This window comes from Anabrus simplex, chromosome 14 (assembly GCF_040414725.1).
Source record: "Anabrus simplex isolate iqAnaSimp1 chromosome 14, ASM4041472v1, whole genome shotgun sequence".
In the NCBI taxonomy this organism is placed as follows: domain Eukaryota; kingdom Metazoa; phylum Arthropoda; class Insecta; order Orthoptera; family Tettigoniidae; genus Anabrus; species Anabrus simplex.
This window is the reverse complement of record NC_090278.1, coordinates 53,426,542-53,446,563: the sequence shown is the minus strand read 5'-3', so window position 1 is coordinate 53,446,563 and position 20,022 is coordinate 53,426,542. Positions and strand designations below refer to the sequence as shown.

At 37.8% G+C, this 20,022-nt stretch overlaps 1 protein-coding gene across 1 annotated transcript in view; it reads left to right on the top strand.

The window, feature by feature from the left end:
* Positions 1 to 16,819, top strand: part of LOC136885347 (protein takeout) — a 54,445-nt gene extending 37,626 nt beyond the window's left edge. Inside the window, exons 5-6 of the mRNA XM_068230278.1 lie at positions 2,468 to 2,617; positions 16,639 to 16,819. Coding sequence (XP_068086379.1) covers positions 2,468 to 2,617; positions 16,639 to 16,808 — 320 coding nt within the window. The 3' untranslated portion in view covers positions 16,809 to 16,819. The remainder of the gene's footprint in view (positions 1 to 2,467; positions 2,618 to 16,638) is intronic.
* Positions 16,820 to 20,022: the final 3,203 nt, after the last annotated feature.

The window sequence follows — 20,022 nt, the reverse complement described above, 5'->3', positions numbered from 1 at the left end:
ACTAAGTGCACATGAACAGAATCTAGTAACACTGGCATCATTGCACATCATGGCATGAACTTTCTCAGCTAACAATTCAATTACACAGATGAGGGAGTGAATGAAGCTTTCCTCCTCTTTGGAGCTATAATGGTATTCCAAACAGCCTTCCTTCCTTTTCACTGTCAACAAGTCCACATGCTCATTGTTGTGTCTATTTCTCGCTGACAATGCCCAGACATATTTAAAACATCTTACATTCCTCAAATAATTAAATTCTCAAGAGAGCACAAAAGTACCCGTTGTCTATAAATGGGTTTCTTAAAATCAATAAATTACAGCAATATTGCGATGTTCTCTATAAGTTGTTTCAGACTGAATATCAGATCTCTTGTCTCTCTAGCTTTTACAAATCTTGCTTGTTCAGCCGGTATCTGGTACGTCAAGAATAACAACAGGAGAATGCTACACACGAGATTAAATGATTTACGTGGTTGAATCCACTTTTATTAACGACATTCGGAATATGAACAAGATACCTCATCGGTGTTTACTCTGGGCTGTTTTGTATTCTTGAACTATCTGAAAATAAAATTGGGCTATTTCTTCAGTGACTTATCGTGTTAGTGTCAAAGGATGGTGAACACTAAAATTAGTAGGTTACCGCAAAAATTTAAAAAAAATCGGAAAAAATGAATTATGCAGTTTTCCCCCGGTCCTGTCTCGTTTTACCCCCGGATTAGTGATATATTAATTCGTTTCAAGGTATTTTTGTTAAGGAGTTTTATTAAAACCAAACCTCCATGGTACTACAGTCGCGATGGACCTTGGGCTACTAAGTGACCTGCAGATTACGAGGTGATGCATGGTCAGTGTGACGCATTTCTCCACCTTATTCTTGGTTTTCAAGCCCGGGCTCGAAATCACCCTGTCAGATTAATCACGTACAACTCCCAGATGCAGCTAAAAATCCCTAACCTGGCCGGGGATCGAATCCGGGGCGTCCAGGTCAGAGGCAAACACTCTACCCCTAGACGACGAGGGTGGGGGGAGGTCATTGAAATTAAAGGTTACCAGATCTTTTTGCACCAAGTCTGGGGACAGATAATAACACATGTAACAGAGCGAGTGGCTGTGGCGTCTAGTAATCACTATTGCATGTTTCTGTGATGGTTTGAAGTGTAATATATTGTCTGAATATGAATAGAGACGTGTTGGAACAAACACAAATACCCAGTTCCCGATCCAGAAAAATTAAAATCCCCGATCCGGCCGGGGATAGAATCCGGGACCTTCTGAACCGAAGGCCTCAACGCTGACCATTCAGCCAAGGATTTGGACACAAAGAAATCATTATTCACTTTCAATATTTCTATGAGTATTAATATTCAACTTTCACAGTAGAACAAAGAAAAAATAATTATTGAGTTTCATTATTTCTATTAATATTCAACTTTCGTAGTAGAACAAAGAAAAAATAATTATTGAGTTTCATTATTTCTATTAATATTCAACTTTCGTAGTAGAACAAAGAAAAAATAATTATTGAGTTTCATTACTTCTATTAGTATTAATATTCAACTTTCGCAGTAGAACAAAGAAAAAATAATTATTGAGTTTCATTATTTCTATTAAGATTCAACTTGCGTAGTAGAACAAAGAAAAAATAATTATTGAGTTTCATTATTTCTATTAATATTCAACTTTCGTAGTAGAACAAAGAAAAAATAATTATTGAGTTTCAATATTTCTATTAGTATTAATATTCAACTTTCGTAGTAGAACAAAGAAAAAATAATTATTGAGTTTCAATATTTCTATTAATATTCAACTTTCGTAGTAGAACAAAGAAAAAATAATTATTGAGTTTCATTACTTCTATTAGTATTAATATTCAACTTTCGCAGTAGAACAAAGAAAAAATAATTATTGAGTTTCATTATTTCTATTAATATTCAACTTTCGTAGTAGAACAAAGAAAAAATAATTATTGAGTTTCAATATTTCTATGAGTATTAATATTCAACTTTCGCAGTAGAACAAAGAAAAAATAATTATTGAGTTTCAATATTTCTATTAGTATTAATATTCAACTTTCGTAGTAGAACAAAGAAAAAATAATTATTGAGTTTCATTACTTCTATTTGTATTAATATTCAACTTTCGCAGTAGAACAAAGAAAAAATTATTATTGAGTTCCATTACTTCTATTAATATTCAACTTTCGTAGTAGAACAAAGAAAAAATAATTATTGAGTTTCATCACTTCTATTAGTATTGACATTCAACTTTTGTAGTTTCAATCTTGCCGCCTGATGTTTAAGGTCGGGCCACCAGGTGCGCCACTGTCAACATGTCTCTCAGTTCAGTACAGGAGAATACGGAAGTGTCCAGTATTGTCTATAGTATATTTGGTATTACTACCTAAGAATCCTTTCATTCTCTATAACAAAGCAGTTTTAATAAGGTTTTTTATATTGTTTACCAGGTGACATGGAGATGAACGCGACGACCCAAGTGAGTGTTAAGGAACGCGAAGGGGTGAAGTTCTTCAAAGTGGACAAGGTGAAGGTGGACTTCGAGGTGAAGGGCTTGAAGTTCCGTATGAACAATCTGTACAACGGGCTGAAGACACTAGGTAAGGGTGGCAATGTTTACTTGTCTCCTCTTAACTTATCTCTTATGTGTATACAAATAAAGTTGTAGATATGTATTCGTTCTAGGTCGACTCAAAACCGTAGAAATGGTTTTTAGCTTTCGTGTCTATTTGTTTGTTTGTTCCACCATCACGGCAAAACGGCTGGATAAATCTCGACCAAACTTCATATTTAGAATATATTCATCCATGAGCGGGTTTAGATATGCATGTGATTAAACAATCACCGTTTCGACTGAGGGTTTATAGATAGACCACAACGTTCTTTTTTCTAATTTTCTCTCATACTATTGATTTTCTGTAAAATCCGTAGAACATGTGCGAATCTTCCCTTCTTCTTTGTTAAAATGGGCTTGTTCAGCTGTTGGACCCAGTATTGGCGCATTTTCTGCCAATCTAACTCCTTTTTCTCATCTGCGTACCATTCTTCCATTGTTTTTCCTGAAATCTATGGACTTCCTTCAGGTCGTACAACCCGTCTATCTTGAAGATGTGACATTCCCAGTTTTTTAAAATCCTTCTCAGTTTCTATCAGCCAAGTGGTACTAACCTTCTTGTTCTTCCAGAAGATGAACAGGCGATTGGTCAATCTTACTGTATGGCCATAGAAGGCTACTATCCATTTCCTAGCATAATCAGACAGCCTCTGTATGTGTTCATAGAGCTCGGAATTGTGCCGTCTACGAAATTCTTCGTCTTCCTTTACCAGACCTAAGATATTCCTGAGAATTCTCCTCTATCTGACTTCCATTTTCTCCATCAGACCTGTTCGGTTCAGTGAAAGACACTCCATGACATACAGAACTTCTGGTCGTATGACTGACGTGTGGTGCTCCAGTTTCAGATTGCGTGATAGGAATTTTTTAAATTATAATTGTTCTTTGTCAGTCGATAGGCCAGTTCCAACTTCCCTTCATTTTAAACATTTTGTTATGTACATAATTTAGCTTACTCTTCTAATGACGGTGAAAATTACTATTTTCTGCGGTTTTCATGCTCTGCATTGTTGATGGTTATGAATTTTATGTTTTTGGTCCGTATTGAACTGAGAATAATATATAAATAATAATAATAACGTAAACGTTTCCACCTTTTCAATACTACAATATATTCACAAAATTACAAATTATACGGTACTAGTTTCGACCCATCTAGGGGTCATCATCAGCCCTATTGGAGCAAAGATCATTTGTGGCGAAATCCTAAGACAATGTTATTTTAAAGAATAACAAGTGAAATGAGATGTTATGGTAATAGTTAATAATACAAGGAATATACATACTAAGAGGTTTTTAACAAAGAATAAAGTATAAATTTGGTGTTGTAAAAATTATAATCATGGAAATCAGTAAGTTCTTGTATTGAAATGAAATATGGCTTAGGAAGAGGGTTTAAGGTGGGGCTGAAGGGTGCGGGAGAAAGTGTAATTGTCTTGGAAAAGTACCTTTGATTAAATTTAGGATTGAGTTTAGGTTGGCTGCATTATTGTTTCTGAGGAAAGTGATAAATAGATCGAAGAGTATGTTGGGTTTCTCTGAGATTTCATTGAGATTGTGACTGGCATTAAAGTATTGGTCTAGGTGTATGTAGTAATTTTCCATTATGTTCAGTAAAGGGCCCTTGTTTGCTAATACGAGGATGTCCATGTCTTGTTCAATATTGGTGAAATTATGGTTATAATCTTGCATGTGTTGGCCGATGGCTGAAAACTTGTTGTATTTTATTGCGTTAGTGTGCTCGTGCTATCTGATAATGAAGTTTCTCCCGGTTTGCCCGATGTAGGTTTTTTACAGGTGGTACATTTGATCCTATAAACTCCTGATTTTAAATATATTGTAGTATTGAAAAGGTGGAAACGTTTACGTTATTATTATTATTACTTATATATTGCTCTGCATTGACTGACGGACACCCGCGCAGACGAACCTACCGGTTACCATAGCAATGACTCTGGCTGCTTGCCAGCAGGGAGGTTACGTAATGGCATTTTCGTCATTATTCCTGCCAACTCGTGGTTGTTCATTGGGTAGAAGGTGAGAGAGGCGTCAGTCTGCCATTCTGCCGAATATTTATGGAATACCGTTGGAGGTTACAATCGTCTTCGAATAGCACTAAGAGTGGCTGTTCACATTTCAGTAGCACCGTGAAGTGTAGCCAATTATTTCATACCGTAAGGTTATTTTATGGATTTTGATATATTTTTTGCTGTATTTCTTTTCCACTTCCTTTTTCTGCAATAATTACTTGCCTCTGCCTTGCCTCTTTAGGCTACCATAAGTCTTCTTATCTGTTTACCTAATAATCCCTGCACTTAAATTTCCACTCCATTACCGCTTTCTTAAATCCGTAACTCATACAATCACAATTTAGTGACGGTTGTTTCATTTTTTCAATACATCCACTTGGTATTTTCATATTTGTCCTATCCGGCTCTCCTGAGTTATTATCCTGTCTTCAAGTAATTTCAACTTTCTTAACTGTACATTCTTCCTTAATTTCTCCGTATCAATGCGAGTGGTAATCCAGAAAACTGGACATACTCTTTCCTTTGAGGAAAAATTCCGACATATTCAATTGTGTATCTTACTGACCCCGAACGATATAGAAATATGGAGGTAGTTTTAATAACGGTGTAATTGATGGATAAACGGTAAGTCGTATCACAAAACAGATGGCACAATCGCGGCTTGATTTGGTGAGACCTACAACTTTGGTCCTATGATACTTTGTCGTATCTCGATCCCTTATACGTTAGAGAGAGCTGCATTTCTAGATTATAATCAAATCTCTCGAACTGGATTTTGACTGGTATTAGGAAAAGGGGCCTGCCTTTATAATGAAAACTTCCCATATCCTTTGTGAATGGCAGTAGGCAAGTGAGGCTGCCGTTATAGTAGAAAGTTCCGAACTCAATTGTGAATGGCAACAGGAAACATGCCCTTTTATATCATCAGAACTCCCCAACATCGGAAACAATGTATGGTATCGTCCCTGTGGTGTTTCTCGGACAACGCTAAGAGACATGCAAGTTAACGTTCAGTGTACAGTAATCCACGTAGAAATCAGTATACATTGTAGAATACCGTAGATCATATCCCATCGAAGATGGACTACTTAATTTCCGTCTATTGCTGATTGTACGGGATTAGCGACTAGAGATTTTGAAGCAGTATCCTTTGAATTTCTTGCTGTTCAAATCACTTTCTGTTCTAGTCACTTTCCTTGTCCAGAAGGTCTTCCGCAAGTAAACCTGTACTTTTGCCAGTAGCGTAGCCAGAATCCGCCAATGGGGGTTATGGTTACAAAATGATCATAGAACATAATGAAGGCGCCTGTGAGTGTGTGGTGCGCGCATACATGAGTGTTATTATAAGGACCCTGATACAAGTGAATTATGTTGATATTCGGACTCCACTACACTACAAAATCTTACATTAAAATACAGAACAAGAAAAATATGATCAATATGACATATTGTCGTATCTCGATACGTTAGAGAGAGCTGCATTTCTCGATTATAATCAAATCTCTCCTACTAGATTGTGAATGGTATTAGGGAAAGGGGCCTGTCTTTATAATGAAAACTCCCCGTATCCTTTGTGAATAGCAGTAGGCTTACAGCGGTATTACAGCAGATGGTATGTTCAGATTACAATCTAAAATCCAACTTTCGAAGCTTCTTAGAAAATAGATCCGACAGATCTGTCGATCCTGAATATTATTTAGTTCATTGTTTAGTATCATTTTCTGTTCATTTCCTCTTTGTAAAATTTCCACGGGGGCGGCGTCTTAACCTCCCCCCAGTAATCTCCCCCGCCCCCCCCCCCCCGGCTACATCCGTGACTTCTGCCCACTTTACTTTCTGTGTCGTAAACCTAGTGACATTAAGTTTTCTGCTGATCAGATAGTGGTCTTAACCTTCCTCCTCCCAAGTTCCTTTCAGCGTTACTCATGCCCCACACCAGATGTTTCGACAGTGGCTGAAATAGGCTATAAATACATTGTACCCTATTTACACAGCTACTTAACAATCACACAACGACAACGTTAGCAATAGTTTTCTCAGGGCTCTTTTACCAGAACGTGACATTGGCGTGATAAATGTCTACAGATTGTTCACTATACTCATAAAAGCCATGCTTATTCCGTAAAGTTTCTAAAATATTAACTTCTTTCTTGATTCCTTAACATTTCTGCGCACCCATCTCAGAAAACAGCTGTGAAAGTAAAACATAAGGAGCATAATTATCGTCAAAATACGATCAGACGTTTTGTGAATCGTCCGTCTTCTAAACAGAGCGTCGGACTGAACTCGGAAGTAAAGAAGAGAGCAGTGATTGATATCCGAATTAACTCGGGCATGGGATGGGTAAGGTTAATCAGCAAAGATTTCCGGAATATCTAGAAATTCCTACCATATTTCCTGAATTCAAATAGTTTTTAGTCTATTATGAACTTGGAGTTCTTTCCCTCCTAAGTGTAGCAGTGAACACCCGTGTGGATTACCAACTACTAATGCTAAGAGCAAAGGATTTTTTTCACCTTCAAATACTTATTATTATGTGTAATTTTTTAAATATACAAACATGTATCAGCTTAAATTCTAGATAAACATTACAAGAACATGTTTCATTCCATTTTGGAAAATATTCAGCTTAAAAAACTTTGTTAAGTACAAAAATTGGCACACATAAAATAATGACAACACTAAAGGTGATAATGAAGTTTTAAAATGCCCTTTATGGAGAATTAAAACATTGAACACGTCATCGGTCGTCAGTCAATAAGCTGACGGCTAGGGAAGAAAAAATGTAATGGGACCGGCCGGGAGACTCCCACCAACATCTCTATACCCTTAAGCAGGAATTATAATCAACTAAGGTTCTGATGTTAAACAGTTTTTACCGGTAGTTATAGTTCAAAATTCAATACTCAGTACTTGTTACAAGTTAATGGAATGTCGACATCTTTTATATCTAGAAGAACCTCTTTCCTTTAAAGACTAATGCCGCAACGAACTGTGTTATCAATACGAGCAATGACGTGTTCATTGTTTTAATTCCCTACTGGAGAGCATTTTAACTTCATTATCACTAAAGCCAGGATTTTTATGCAGTAACAGGTTAGATTGCAAACTAATTTGGTTATCAGGGAGTGTCCGCCACCCGCTCTTCCATAATGTAGCAATAGTAACATAAATTATAGGGGTTCTGATGGGCCGTACCCCTAATGTTTATGCAAACCTGATAGCTTAATCGAAAGTTGAAAGTCGGTTTCGATTACAATGCGGTCGTGAAAATTCAATATTCATTGACTTGGCCCTCAACGGGCAACTTAAACGCACTCTACAGTGTGATGGTAGTAGTACCAGACCTGTAGCTTATATCCTTTCCAACAGAACAAAGATGGCCTAGGCCACCAAAGCTCAATTGGTACAGCAACCGACGCGAAATCGGGAGGTTGTGGGTTCGGATCCCACTGGTGTCTGGTTGGCCATTTTTGTTCTGTACTTAACATCTCTTCAACACGTACTAAATGTACGTAACACGAGCTAATAAGTTGAAAGTCGGTTTCGATTACAATGCGGTCGTGAAAATGCAATATTCACTGATAGCTTAATCGTTGTGAAGGTAGACTATACTTGCTACTCGCTTGAGTAAATTTGCATTCTAACCTACTGATGCATAAAAATCCGGGCTCTAATTATCACCTTTAGTGTTCTGATTATTTTATATGTGCCAATATTCGTATTGAAGTAGCAAGATACCCGTGCTTCGCTACGGTTTTTAACTGAAAGTTATTATTCCAAGTTTTATATTTTAGAGAGTCCACTGTCAGCTGAGCTTGTAGAATACGCCCGCAGTTCGTCCGTCAAACGGTTTTGGAGAATGATGACTTATTTTCTGATTTAACACTCATTTGAACCCCGTACGGAAGAATTCGTACGTTTTACACCCTATCTTATTTAACATCTAGCACGTAAAGGCAACCAACCTGTGAAATTTTGATTTTGTACGTCTAACAGTAATGAATAAAGCCCGAATTTTCATGCGGTAATAGGTTAGATTGCAAACTAATTTGGTGAGTAGGAACTGTCGGCCACCCGCTCTTCCATAGCGTAGAAAGTGTAACATAAATTATAGGGGTTCTGATGGGCCGCACCCCTAATGTTTATGCGAATCGCATAGCATAGTCGTTGTGAAGGTAGACTATACTTGCTTCTCGCTTCAGTAAGTTTGCATTCTAACCTATTAATGCATAAAATTCCGGGCTCTAGTAATGAAGGAATGAATACCTTTTTAAGGAGTGAAAGTTTTCAGATAACATCCAGGATATAGAAGACCACCCATTCATTAAAAAAATGAAAGTTCGTGCCTGAAACGGTTTCTGAAAAATGGATATTGTGTTTTTTTAAGATTCAACCAAAGGGGAGAAATATTTTGAGGTATACGATATTTTACATGTAGGACATAAAAGAAGACCCTTTTCGTAAAATTACAACTTAGTGCGTCAAACGGTTTTCGAGGGATGAATAATTTCGTTTACGGAGCTAACCTCTTTTAACACTTTAGGGGTTGTAACGTTTAAAAATATTTCCTATTTCACACCTAGGACTTAAAATATATACCGCTACTTGGAATTCCTTCTTCGTACGTTAAACCGTTTTGGAGGAAGGAATGGGTATATCTGTTTACGGATCTTAACCCCAGTTACCTCTCTGAGGGTTGTGTCAAATCTTCTGTTATTTAACACCTAGGATATCAGCTGAAATTTTAACTTCGTAATTCATACGGTTTTATATACACTAAATGCATATTTTTGTCATCATTTGTCATCCCCCAGTCCAAACCGCTTATGTGTATCCTCATAAAAAGGATTAAGCACTTTACTCACTGCTTTTCACCCACCCCAACCCCTTAAGTAGATTTTCCGAAAACAAAAACTGCATGTTTCTTTATTTTTAAAAGAGATTCGAAATACCAATTTTCACGTCTGTAACATCTTAAGTTTCTGAGTTAACAGCATTATAATAATAATAATTCAACACCTTTCTCAGTCCTTTTTACCCCTCTTATGTGATTTTTCCACCATAAATAAGTGTTACTTTATTTTTAAAAGAGATTAAAAATACCAATTCTAACTTCAGTAACATATCACGTTTTAGAGATATACTCTTGATATGCTCATTTTAAATTTCAAATTTTAAATTTTACCCCCTTAAACACTTCCCCTTAAGTGTACTTTCAGCAAACGAATTATACGTGTTCCTTTACTTTTACAGGAGGTTCCAAATACCAATGTACACGTCTGTAACATGCTTATTTTTTTAGATATACTGTAGATATACTCATTTTAAATAGTCACCCCTTTTTGTCACTCCTGTTCAACCCCTCTAAGTAGATTTTCCAAAAATAAAAATACCTATTTCTTTATTTTTAAATGAGATTCCAAATACCCATTTTCATGACTGTATCATCTTCAATATTTGAGATATAACTGTCCTCGTAAAATGTATTTAACCCCGTTCACATTTTACGCCCCCCTTAAGAGGATTTTCGAAAACATAAAAATACGTGTTTCCGTATTTTAAAGGAGATTCCAGATACCAATTTTCACGTCTTTAAACCGTTGAATGTTTGAGATATAGATACACTCATTTTAAAAATTCACCCCTTAGTGACGAAATAACCGAAAATCCTCTCTCAGCGAGCACCTACATTGTAATAGTACCCCCAAAATTTAATTTCATTATGTTCAGTAGTTTTGGCTCAGCGATGATGAGTCAGTCAGGACATGTAATATATAGGCCTATACTTTCTTTAAAGCTCAAGATGTTTCAAAATTAAATGAAACATGTTCTTGTAATGTTAACCTAGAATTCAAGCTGACACATGTTCGTATAAGCATAAAAGCTAGCTACAAAATATAATAAGTATTGGAAGTTGGAAAAAATCCTTTGACCTTACTTGAGTTAAAGCCAGTACGGGATAAAAAGTAAGTTTTATAAATTGTAACTACTAATCCTCTCAGGATCACTGACCGGGACACTCTGCCGTGGCCACTAGCACGTGACTGCAGAAACTCGCACCACGAACCACACAACTTCTAACATGACATTTTGAGGATACAGTGCCAGCTGCTTTTTATGATCACTTTGGGATGTAGATATTTTGATAATATTAACCGAATGATAACAATGGCAGAAAATACCGAATTTAAAGTTATTAATTTTCACACAAATGTTGTTAAAACATCAGAAAGAAGAACTGAACTACTAATATACGAAAGGAGTTCAATATATAATACAACACTTTCTTCTAAAAGCAGGTTGGTTTTATTGAGGATACATCATGTTATACCCCAATTCGTTTGCTACAATACCCCATTTTTCAATATAATCTCCGACGCCACCGTAGTGTGAGGGCCTGTATGCCTGCATGGTACCACTCAACTGGTCGATGTCGGAGCCAACGTCCCCTCATCAACGTAGCGCTTCCCTCGGAGTTCATCCTTCATTGGGCCAAACAGATTGAAGTGAAAAGACGCGACAGTGGGCTGTAGGGTAGATGAGGAAGAACCTTTCAGATCAGACAGGTTTGCTCGACCCTGTTGTGATGATGAAACACGCCTCGCCCGGGACTCATCGTGCTTTTGTCCCCTGCCAGCTCTCCGTAGACATTCTGCAAGTGCCTAAAAATATCTGTGAGGCCCTGGTTTTCCGTCAAAAGAACCTTAATAACTGCTCTCTGTTTGACACGCACCTCCGTTACAGACGCCAATTTCAAGGGTATTGATAGCGCTGCCACCTATCGGAAATTAATGAAAATCTACGAGACGAAGCGGGAATATTCAAAGATGTCCCAAACAAAACTCCAATTTAAAAAAAACTACAGAAAATGGCCGAGATATAAAATGTATTTCATTATATACTGAACACCCCTCGTAATATTAATCTGCAAGTCAACTATGTATTTCTATGAATTTTCAGTCACTAAAGGAAATCTTTGTTTGCCCCTGAATTTCTTTAAGTAGTCCACTAATAAATATTTCCATTATTAAAACGCTGCTGAGCTGTCCTGAACATCCCGTCGTTGATGGGCATTTCTAAGGTTATGCAAGGATTTCTATCTCACTGTGGCAATGCCGACAGTGTTGATAATGCCCGAACTGGATATCCGTCAGAAATGATTTCGTCCGTTACTAGCGGTAAAGCACCTGAAGGGTAAGTGTAGCATGTCATTGACCCGACAGGGGGGAGTGGCTGCGTGACGTAACGGAGCGTCAACGGACTGGCAGCCGGTTGGAATCGAGCCAAAGAAAGAACAACGGTTTTTCAAACGCCTCATATTTTAGGCTGGAATGGAAACAAAGCAGGGCTCCCTTAATATATGTTCCAAATTTCAAATTCCTCGGTGATTTGGACAGAAATTAACGTACGAGGGTCGCTCAATATATAATGCGACACACTTTATTTCTTGTCTGATTTCGGTTTCTAAAAAAATTGGATATTTGTTTGGGACCTCTTTGAATATTCCCGCTTCGTCCTGTAGAGATTCATTAATTTCCGATACGTGGCAGCGCTATAACTAACCTTCAAAAGAGCGGTTATTGAATTTCTTTTGGCGGAAAACCAATGCATCACAGATATTCATAGGCGCTTTCAGAATGTGTAGGGAGACTTGGCAGTGGACAAAAGCACGGTGAGTCTTCTCCACGACAATGCAAGACCTCACACATGTCTGCGCACCAGATAGGAGCTCACAAAACTTCAACGGACTGTTCTTCCGCATCCACCCTACAGCCCGGATCTCGCGACTTCTCACTTCTATCTGTTCAGCGCAATGAAGGATGCACTACGTGGGCGATGGTGAAGTTATCGATGCAGCACGACGTTGTCTCCGACATCGACCAGTTGAGTGGTAATTTGCAGGCATACAGGCCCTCACATTACGGTGGCGTAAGGCCGTAGCACTGATCGGAGATTATGTTGGAAGCAGGGTATTGCAGCAAAAGAATTAGGGAATAATATGGTGTATTTGAATCATCAATGAAACCAACCTGATATGAGAAAAGAATGTGTTGCGTTATATATTGAACTCTCTTCGTAAATATTTTCAGATAACGAGTGTGACTTGATGGAGTAATCTGATTATGTTCTATTAAGAAAAAACATGCTTCTTTGTTTATTAGTGTTTATTTTTATCCCTTGTGTAATCATGCTTTTTTTAACTCGTGTGTTCGACAGAGTGGAAATATTTTAAGTTACTGTACATTTACCTTAGACGAGATGTCATTGTCGCTTCAAAGAAAGATCGCGTTTATTCCAGGTACTGTTTGTGAAAAGCAACGAACTCTACAATCAAGCCAACAATACTCAGACTGGGTCTCAGACTACCAGCCTTTTATTTGGTATGCAATGTTGCCACTTTTTGGCGCTGTCGTCTATATAAACAAGGAATCGCACACTGTTTCACGCTGGAACCATACGGTACCACGAGTCCTTCCCGTGTTACGAGGGCCATTTTCATAGATAACAGAAAATAAATGTGCATTGACAAAATCTAAACGATTCTCCCTGTTTGCATATCAGCAATTCGTTGGCACTTAGAGGATTAATTGAAGCCCCCCCCCCCCGGAAGAAGGGTCTAAGCCACATTTTTCAGTAAGTTGAGTTTTTTGCAGAATAAGGGCTAGAACATCTCAAGTTATTGCAGGCGAACTATGATAATCATACCATTAACAGAAATATGTCATTTGTCTGTTAAAAACTTCTTTGCCTGGAAGAAGAAGGGTCTATACCACTCATTCAAGATGGCTGCCAGTGTGTTGAATGTTTCGTCCAACGAGTTAAAAACTTGAATAAAACCAGAAAAACTAAGATTAAATATGGATAACTGGAAGGATAATGAACGTAAAAGTAAACAAAATAGGGGTGAGGCTTATACAACAAGGAAAGACATTGTGAAACAAGCAAAAACGAGGCCACAACAGGTGAGTGGAATGATGGGTTATGTTGTGCTAAGGAAGATCCTTAGAATAAATTTGGTCATTCTTTAATACATAATGCATTATACAAACCATTCATTTAATTGCCATTACGGTAAAATGGTATAGGGTATAACATTATAATAATTTTCTGCTTCTTCGTTGTTTCGGGGCCGTGTGTATGATCCAGAGTTCTGTAACAAGAATGGGTGTATTCAGCTCACTGACTGTGAAAAGGAGGAGTAGTGTACAGAATACTATACCATGGACCTTAATGAGCATTCTTTGTTTCATGTGAATAAGTGCCTCAAAATCTCTGAACCTAAAAGGAGGTGTAATCAGAGAACAGACGTCACTTCACATAGGAAACATTCTTTTGAATACCACGTTCCAGCAAAAGGTAGTGACAGTAGTTCACTGCAGGTATGTAAAGTAACTTTTTCAGACATGTTTAGCCTGTCTGTCCAGAGTTCTGACTTCAAAGACGCGAAATATTGGTCAAAGACCATAAATTCAAGGTTACTGAAGCAATGTGACTGAAGTTTCCAGAAGATGAGCCCACGTCTGTGTTTATGCAAAGATGCCACAATTTGATTGCTCTTCTGGAAAGATATACCATAGTTAAAGGTGTCAAGAGCAGTCGGAATCAGCCACTATTCCTGCCTCAAGAATTGCCATAACTTTATGGCTCAACACTGCCCATTAAGAAAGAAAAAAGAATGAACTACTGAAGATGTGTGACTATATGTCTCAAGAATTCAGAGGATTCTATAGTGATTTGAAGTGATTCATCTCCCAATAAGTAACTGTATTAAACTTGTGAAAATGTGGTTTAGACCCCTATTCCATGATTTCAAAATGAGAAAGTGCTTTTTTACTACATTAATAAGGTTAATTTGTGATCATTCGGTTTTCAAATGGTCTTTAAGCATTCTGATTTATTTCGAAATATATATTTTTCATTTTCTCATTATTAAGACGTTTCTTCTGTTTCCTGAACATTTTAGTTTTGTGGCATAGACTCTTATTCCGGGGGGGGGGGGACCTTCAATTGATGACATATTACCAAGTGGCGAATTTTGGCATATTTGCATGTTTTATTTGTTTCAAGGTATAATATTCCCATAAGAAATAAAGGTGATTCATACGATTTGCATAATTGCATTATTGCAGTTTTATTATTATTTTGTATAAAAATAACATATAATATTGATATTCACATCGGTACAACAATGCAAGGAAATGAATATGTTAAAATTCCGTTCACCGCTGGAAACCGTTAAAGTTCACAATATTCACAAGAGCTTCACATCTGTAATATTTTCCGATGGCGTTTTGTTATTCGGTTGGAATGTTGAATCATAGAAAAATATGTTTGACAAGACCTGAAGTAGCAGAGAGGAAAGATCCTTCCTTGATATTTGGAAGGGACCATCCTACCCGCCCCATAAAGTATTCTTACTTATATGGAAGAATTAAAACAGAAACAGCCTGAAAATAAATAATGCCACCATTTTCTTTGTTCCTATGGCCTTGTCACTAGTAGGACCGAACCAGTCCAGACCAATATTTTATAGCTTTGACCTATCTTTAACGTTCACCTTTCGTGTTATTCATTCTCTGTGGATAATACGCCGCCGTTGGCAAACCTGTTTAATGCATGTCGAATCTACAAGCTGACACAAAAGTCCGTTAATATTTGACGAGGTAAAACTTGACGGAATATTGGAGGTAGAGGGGTAATAATTGACACACGAGCTTGACATGACATGGGGTTTTATTGACATCAACAACGAGTGCACAAACAGGTCAACAGATGGCGCTGGACAGCAACACGTCAGGTACAAATGGTCACACATGCTTGATATGTCATGGGGTTTCATTGACATCAACAACGAGTGCACAAACAGGTCAACAGATGGCGCTGAACAGCAACACGTCAGGTACAAATGGTCACACATGCTTGATATGGCATGGGGTTTTATTGACATCAACAACGAGTGCACAAACAGGCCAACAAATGGCGCTGGATAGCAACACACCAGTGATGACGCATGAGACCCGTGTACGGTATAAGAGGAGCTGCCGTGAGAGACAGCGTCAGATGCGCCTGCAATCGTGGCATGTCATGCTTGGCCTCCACGGTCCCCCGGTCTTAATCCGTGTGATTATTGGTTGTGGGGTTATCTACAGTCGCAAGTCTGCCAAGATCGTCCGACTTCGTTAGGGATGCTACAAGACAACATCAGACGGCAATTTATCACCATACCTGCGGATATGCTGTACAGTGCTGTTCACAATATTGTCCCTCGAGTACAGGTATTGATGATGAATGACGGCCGACATGTTGAGCATATGTTATCAAGAACATCGGCTTTGCTAAACCTCGATTAATATGCTAAATATTGCATGTATTAACTGCCATCTGTTGGTCATTTTCTGTACTTTATTTTGGTGGCAATAAAACCCCATGCCATGTCATTCATGTGTATCATTTATTTCTTCCAATATTCCATGAAGAATTGTCTCGTCAAATGTTAACGGGGCCTGTATAAACTGTACTTTCATTCCTTCGTTGTATGAAGACGAAGAACCACTAGAAATCATGCTAAAAGAAAAAAGCACCGGGAGAGTTGGCCGTGCGGTTAAGGTCGCCCAGCTGTGATCTTGCATCCCAGAGATAGTGGGTTCGAACCTTGAAGATGCTCTTCCGTGGTTTCCCATTTAAATACCAGGGAAACGCTGGGGCTCTACCTTTACTAAGGCCATGGCCGCACCCTTCCCACTCCTAGCTCTTTCCTGTCCCATCGTTTCGGTAAGACCTGTGTTGGTTCGACGTGAAGTAAAAAAAAAGTAGCTAAAGGTATTCTGCTTTAGCAATTGATATTTGGAAAACCAACCTCATACATAGAGGATAAACAAGTATTTTGCAGAGTGTGCAATAGTGTATATATTGTCGTTTCTAGTGGATATTAATCTACCCTCTACTTATAAGGAATACCTTCTCTTGTCCCCAGAGGAGAGCACCAACATCTACCTGAACGAGAACTGGCGACCAGTGCTGGAATCCATCAAACCAGTCCTGGCGAAGACCATTGAAGACGTTCTCTTCTCCCTTCTCGAGCGCGTCTTCTACAACACCCCAGCCAAGTTCTTCATCGCAGACGTTGAAGAAATACCTGCATAAAGACTCCTTGCATCAATTCTTTCTTAGCTTTAGCACTTAATGTAAGCTTTAACATTTTTATAATAAATACTATTTTGTAAAAAACAAAGAACAAAGTCTTGCTCAGAAATTTACGTATCATTATTTGTCAGTACGCATCTTTCAATATTATGACTATAATTATCATTTTGCACGGTAATAATTTTTCTAAAAGACTATAAAGCCCATTGGATAGTAGAAGAAAGGGAATAATATTCACAAGATGAACGATATGCAAGAGAGTGCAAGGTTCGAAAATAATAACCGAATTTCTTTACCCCCACATAACCTCACCTCACCTCACCTCACCTAACCTAACCTAACTTAGCCTAACCTAACCTAACCTCACCTAACTTAACCTAACCTAACCTAACCTGACCTAACCTAACCTAGCCTAACCTAACCTAACCTCACCTAACTTAACCTAACTTAACCTAACCTAACCTAACCTAACTTAACATAACTTAACCTAACCTAACTTAACCTAACGTAACCTCACCTATGTGGTCTGACACCGTGGTTAGACGGTCTGAGTCCCGTTGGTATTCTAGATTTTCCTCCAACAGAAAGGTGTCACCTGTAAATCTTAAGTAATTAAAATCTCTTCAGGCCTTTTCTATCGTAAAATTACAAGCGTTTCACCCCAGTCTAGCAGTGGGCTCATCTACACCTTTCTAAGGCGATGGTGGCTATTGTGACACAACTGAAAACCTCCTATGTAGGACAGTACCGTGACGGTGCACTAGGGGAGCCTGTGACTCCATTTGTAGAAATGAATGCATTTGGCCTTTATCTATCCATTTCCCTTTTCTTCATGGTCCAGATCTCAACTCCATTGGACAAGATAGAAAATACATCACATCTCAGAAGGTTAATTTTTAGATGTAAGCTAAGGTATCTGCAGCAGAATACCCTCGCCATTCTATTGAATGCATTTCTTGTTTGGTTGATTTTGTTCTTGATACATCTTGACTTTTTAAAATCATTAACTCTAATCCCTGCTGTTTGTTCTGATAATTTTTTTGTATTATTTCCTCCGAGTACAGGTTAAACCACAGGGGAGAAAGGGTACAACTCAGTCTAACGCCACGTTTTATACCACCGGTTTTTCCTACAGTACGGCTGTTGAACATGTATCCTATCAGACACCATAAGAATGAGAAATTGTTGAAGAGGACAAAAACAGCTTTTCTTGAAAGTAACTGTCTTATATACCATAGCTGCGGATGGTGCAATTTAAAAGTCTGTTTCGATTAATTTGTGAAATACAAATTGTATCTCCTATAAATCGTTTTCCTATTCAGAGACGGATAGTTTTTACAGTGGACAAGAATTTTCAGTACCTGAAAATATTGAGTGTAAGATATTCAATGCACTACGTACATTTTCTAATAGAGGAAAGAGGAAAGAGATTTGCTACCTTAAATATAATAATCGAATAAATTACTCACCACGGATCTGCACAGACTGTCGCCCAGGTGACAGATTCCCTACCATTTATTTACAAAGCCATTTATTAAATATGTTCAAGGAATTTGGAAATTCATCGAACATTCCCCTTGATACATTTTTCCAATTCCTTACTACTCGCCCTATAAATGAATATTTGCCTGAATTTGTCATCTTGCCACCTGATACGGAACAAAGTGAAGCATGGGGTAATTTAAATATCACTTTCATACAAACACAATATTGAAGCATTTTCCAACATTTTTATTAAACTATATACAAATTCGATACATTTTTTTTGTACTTTTAAGATAAACATATACATAAATCAATATTTCATCAAATTCTACATCATAAATTTTACAGGACAACTGGAGGTGGCACAGAATATTATTGTCTGTGTAGCTCAGATTTTATGCAGTAACAGATTAGAATGAAGACCGGTTTACGTTATAGCAAGTGTCAACTAATCCGCGCTACGGTCCTGCAAGGAAAGTTGCATTAGTAGCAAGGGTAAGATTTAAAGCAAATCTTATCACTGAAACGTCATACGGGGTAGAAGCCACTCACCACGCGTTTGCATTCTAACCTACTACTCAATACTTTTTAAGTAGATTCGGAATCCTAACATCGGAAAATATAGACATAGTTAGATTTTGCATCCAACAAAATTATTTTAAATTTCTGTCTTCCATTTCTTAACAAATTCATTCTACAAACAAGTTTGTACCTTTACTAAGTTTTCCTAAACATTCTTCCGTTTTTAACGTGGTTGTATGCAAACCTGAGTCAACTGGTACAAAGGTTTTGATTTCCAGGAATTCGCAGAGAAAGCCTTTTTTTGTTGGTAGTAAATTACGACATGCCTCTGTAAATGTAGAAACATATCGTTTCTAAATATTTCGACTTCTTCTGAACATGCCCTTGGACAAGCTGTGTAAATTTATAATTAACTCACTTTCGATCTTGAGGGGATACTACTTGATCAGTTATCGGGGTATATCACTTCTAAAAGTGGCTGCCAAGTCAAAGTAGTGAAACGAGTTTTTTTTTCAGCCTGGCCGAAATTCGAGAATTTTGAAACGAGACTTCTACTTCCGGATAGCCGTGTCAGCTTGCCGTTTGTCGCCAGAAATATAGAAGGCATAGCATGTGGAGATTAACTCGCTATGACGTCGTAGCTCTGCCAAGGTGATATGAAATTTGAGTCATTTTCATTGCATTCCCTTCTTTGTAACATTTCAATTGTTACCTCCCCTTAGGCTCTGTTATCTATATATCAGCGACCACCTTCATCTGTCTCGGGTGTCCTTCTTGGCGAAGCAGGCATGCATTTATGACCTTGACTACTCAGCCCATGTCTGTATCACTAATCAATGCTATAGAAAATCTCATCAAATTATGAAAGCAATTACAAACATCCATGGAACCAAATTCGCAACAAAATATTTTTCATTGCCTCAATTATAGAAACGTATGCAAATCGATTGAAAATACATCACCATAGAACAACTCTGATACATATGCGGATATCAAGAGATTGTAAGGGGGAAGAAATGTGCTTGAAAACGACGTTCGTGAAAGACTTCCTCTACGTTCCGGACACTGGCATCCTACGCAGAAATAATGTAAATGATGTCATGTAAGAGTATCAATTGACACTACGGGCATGGATGAGAAGCGGTAAGTGACAGGTCGTTAGTGAATTATGTTGTCGGTTCTGCTCTGTGATACTCAGTCCATTGCA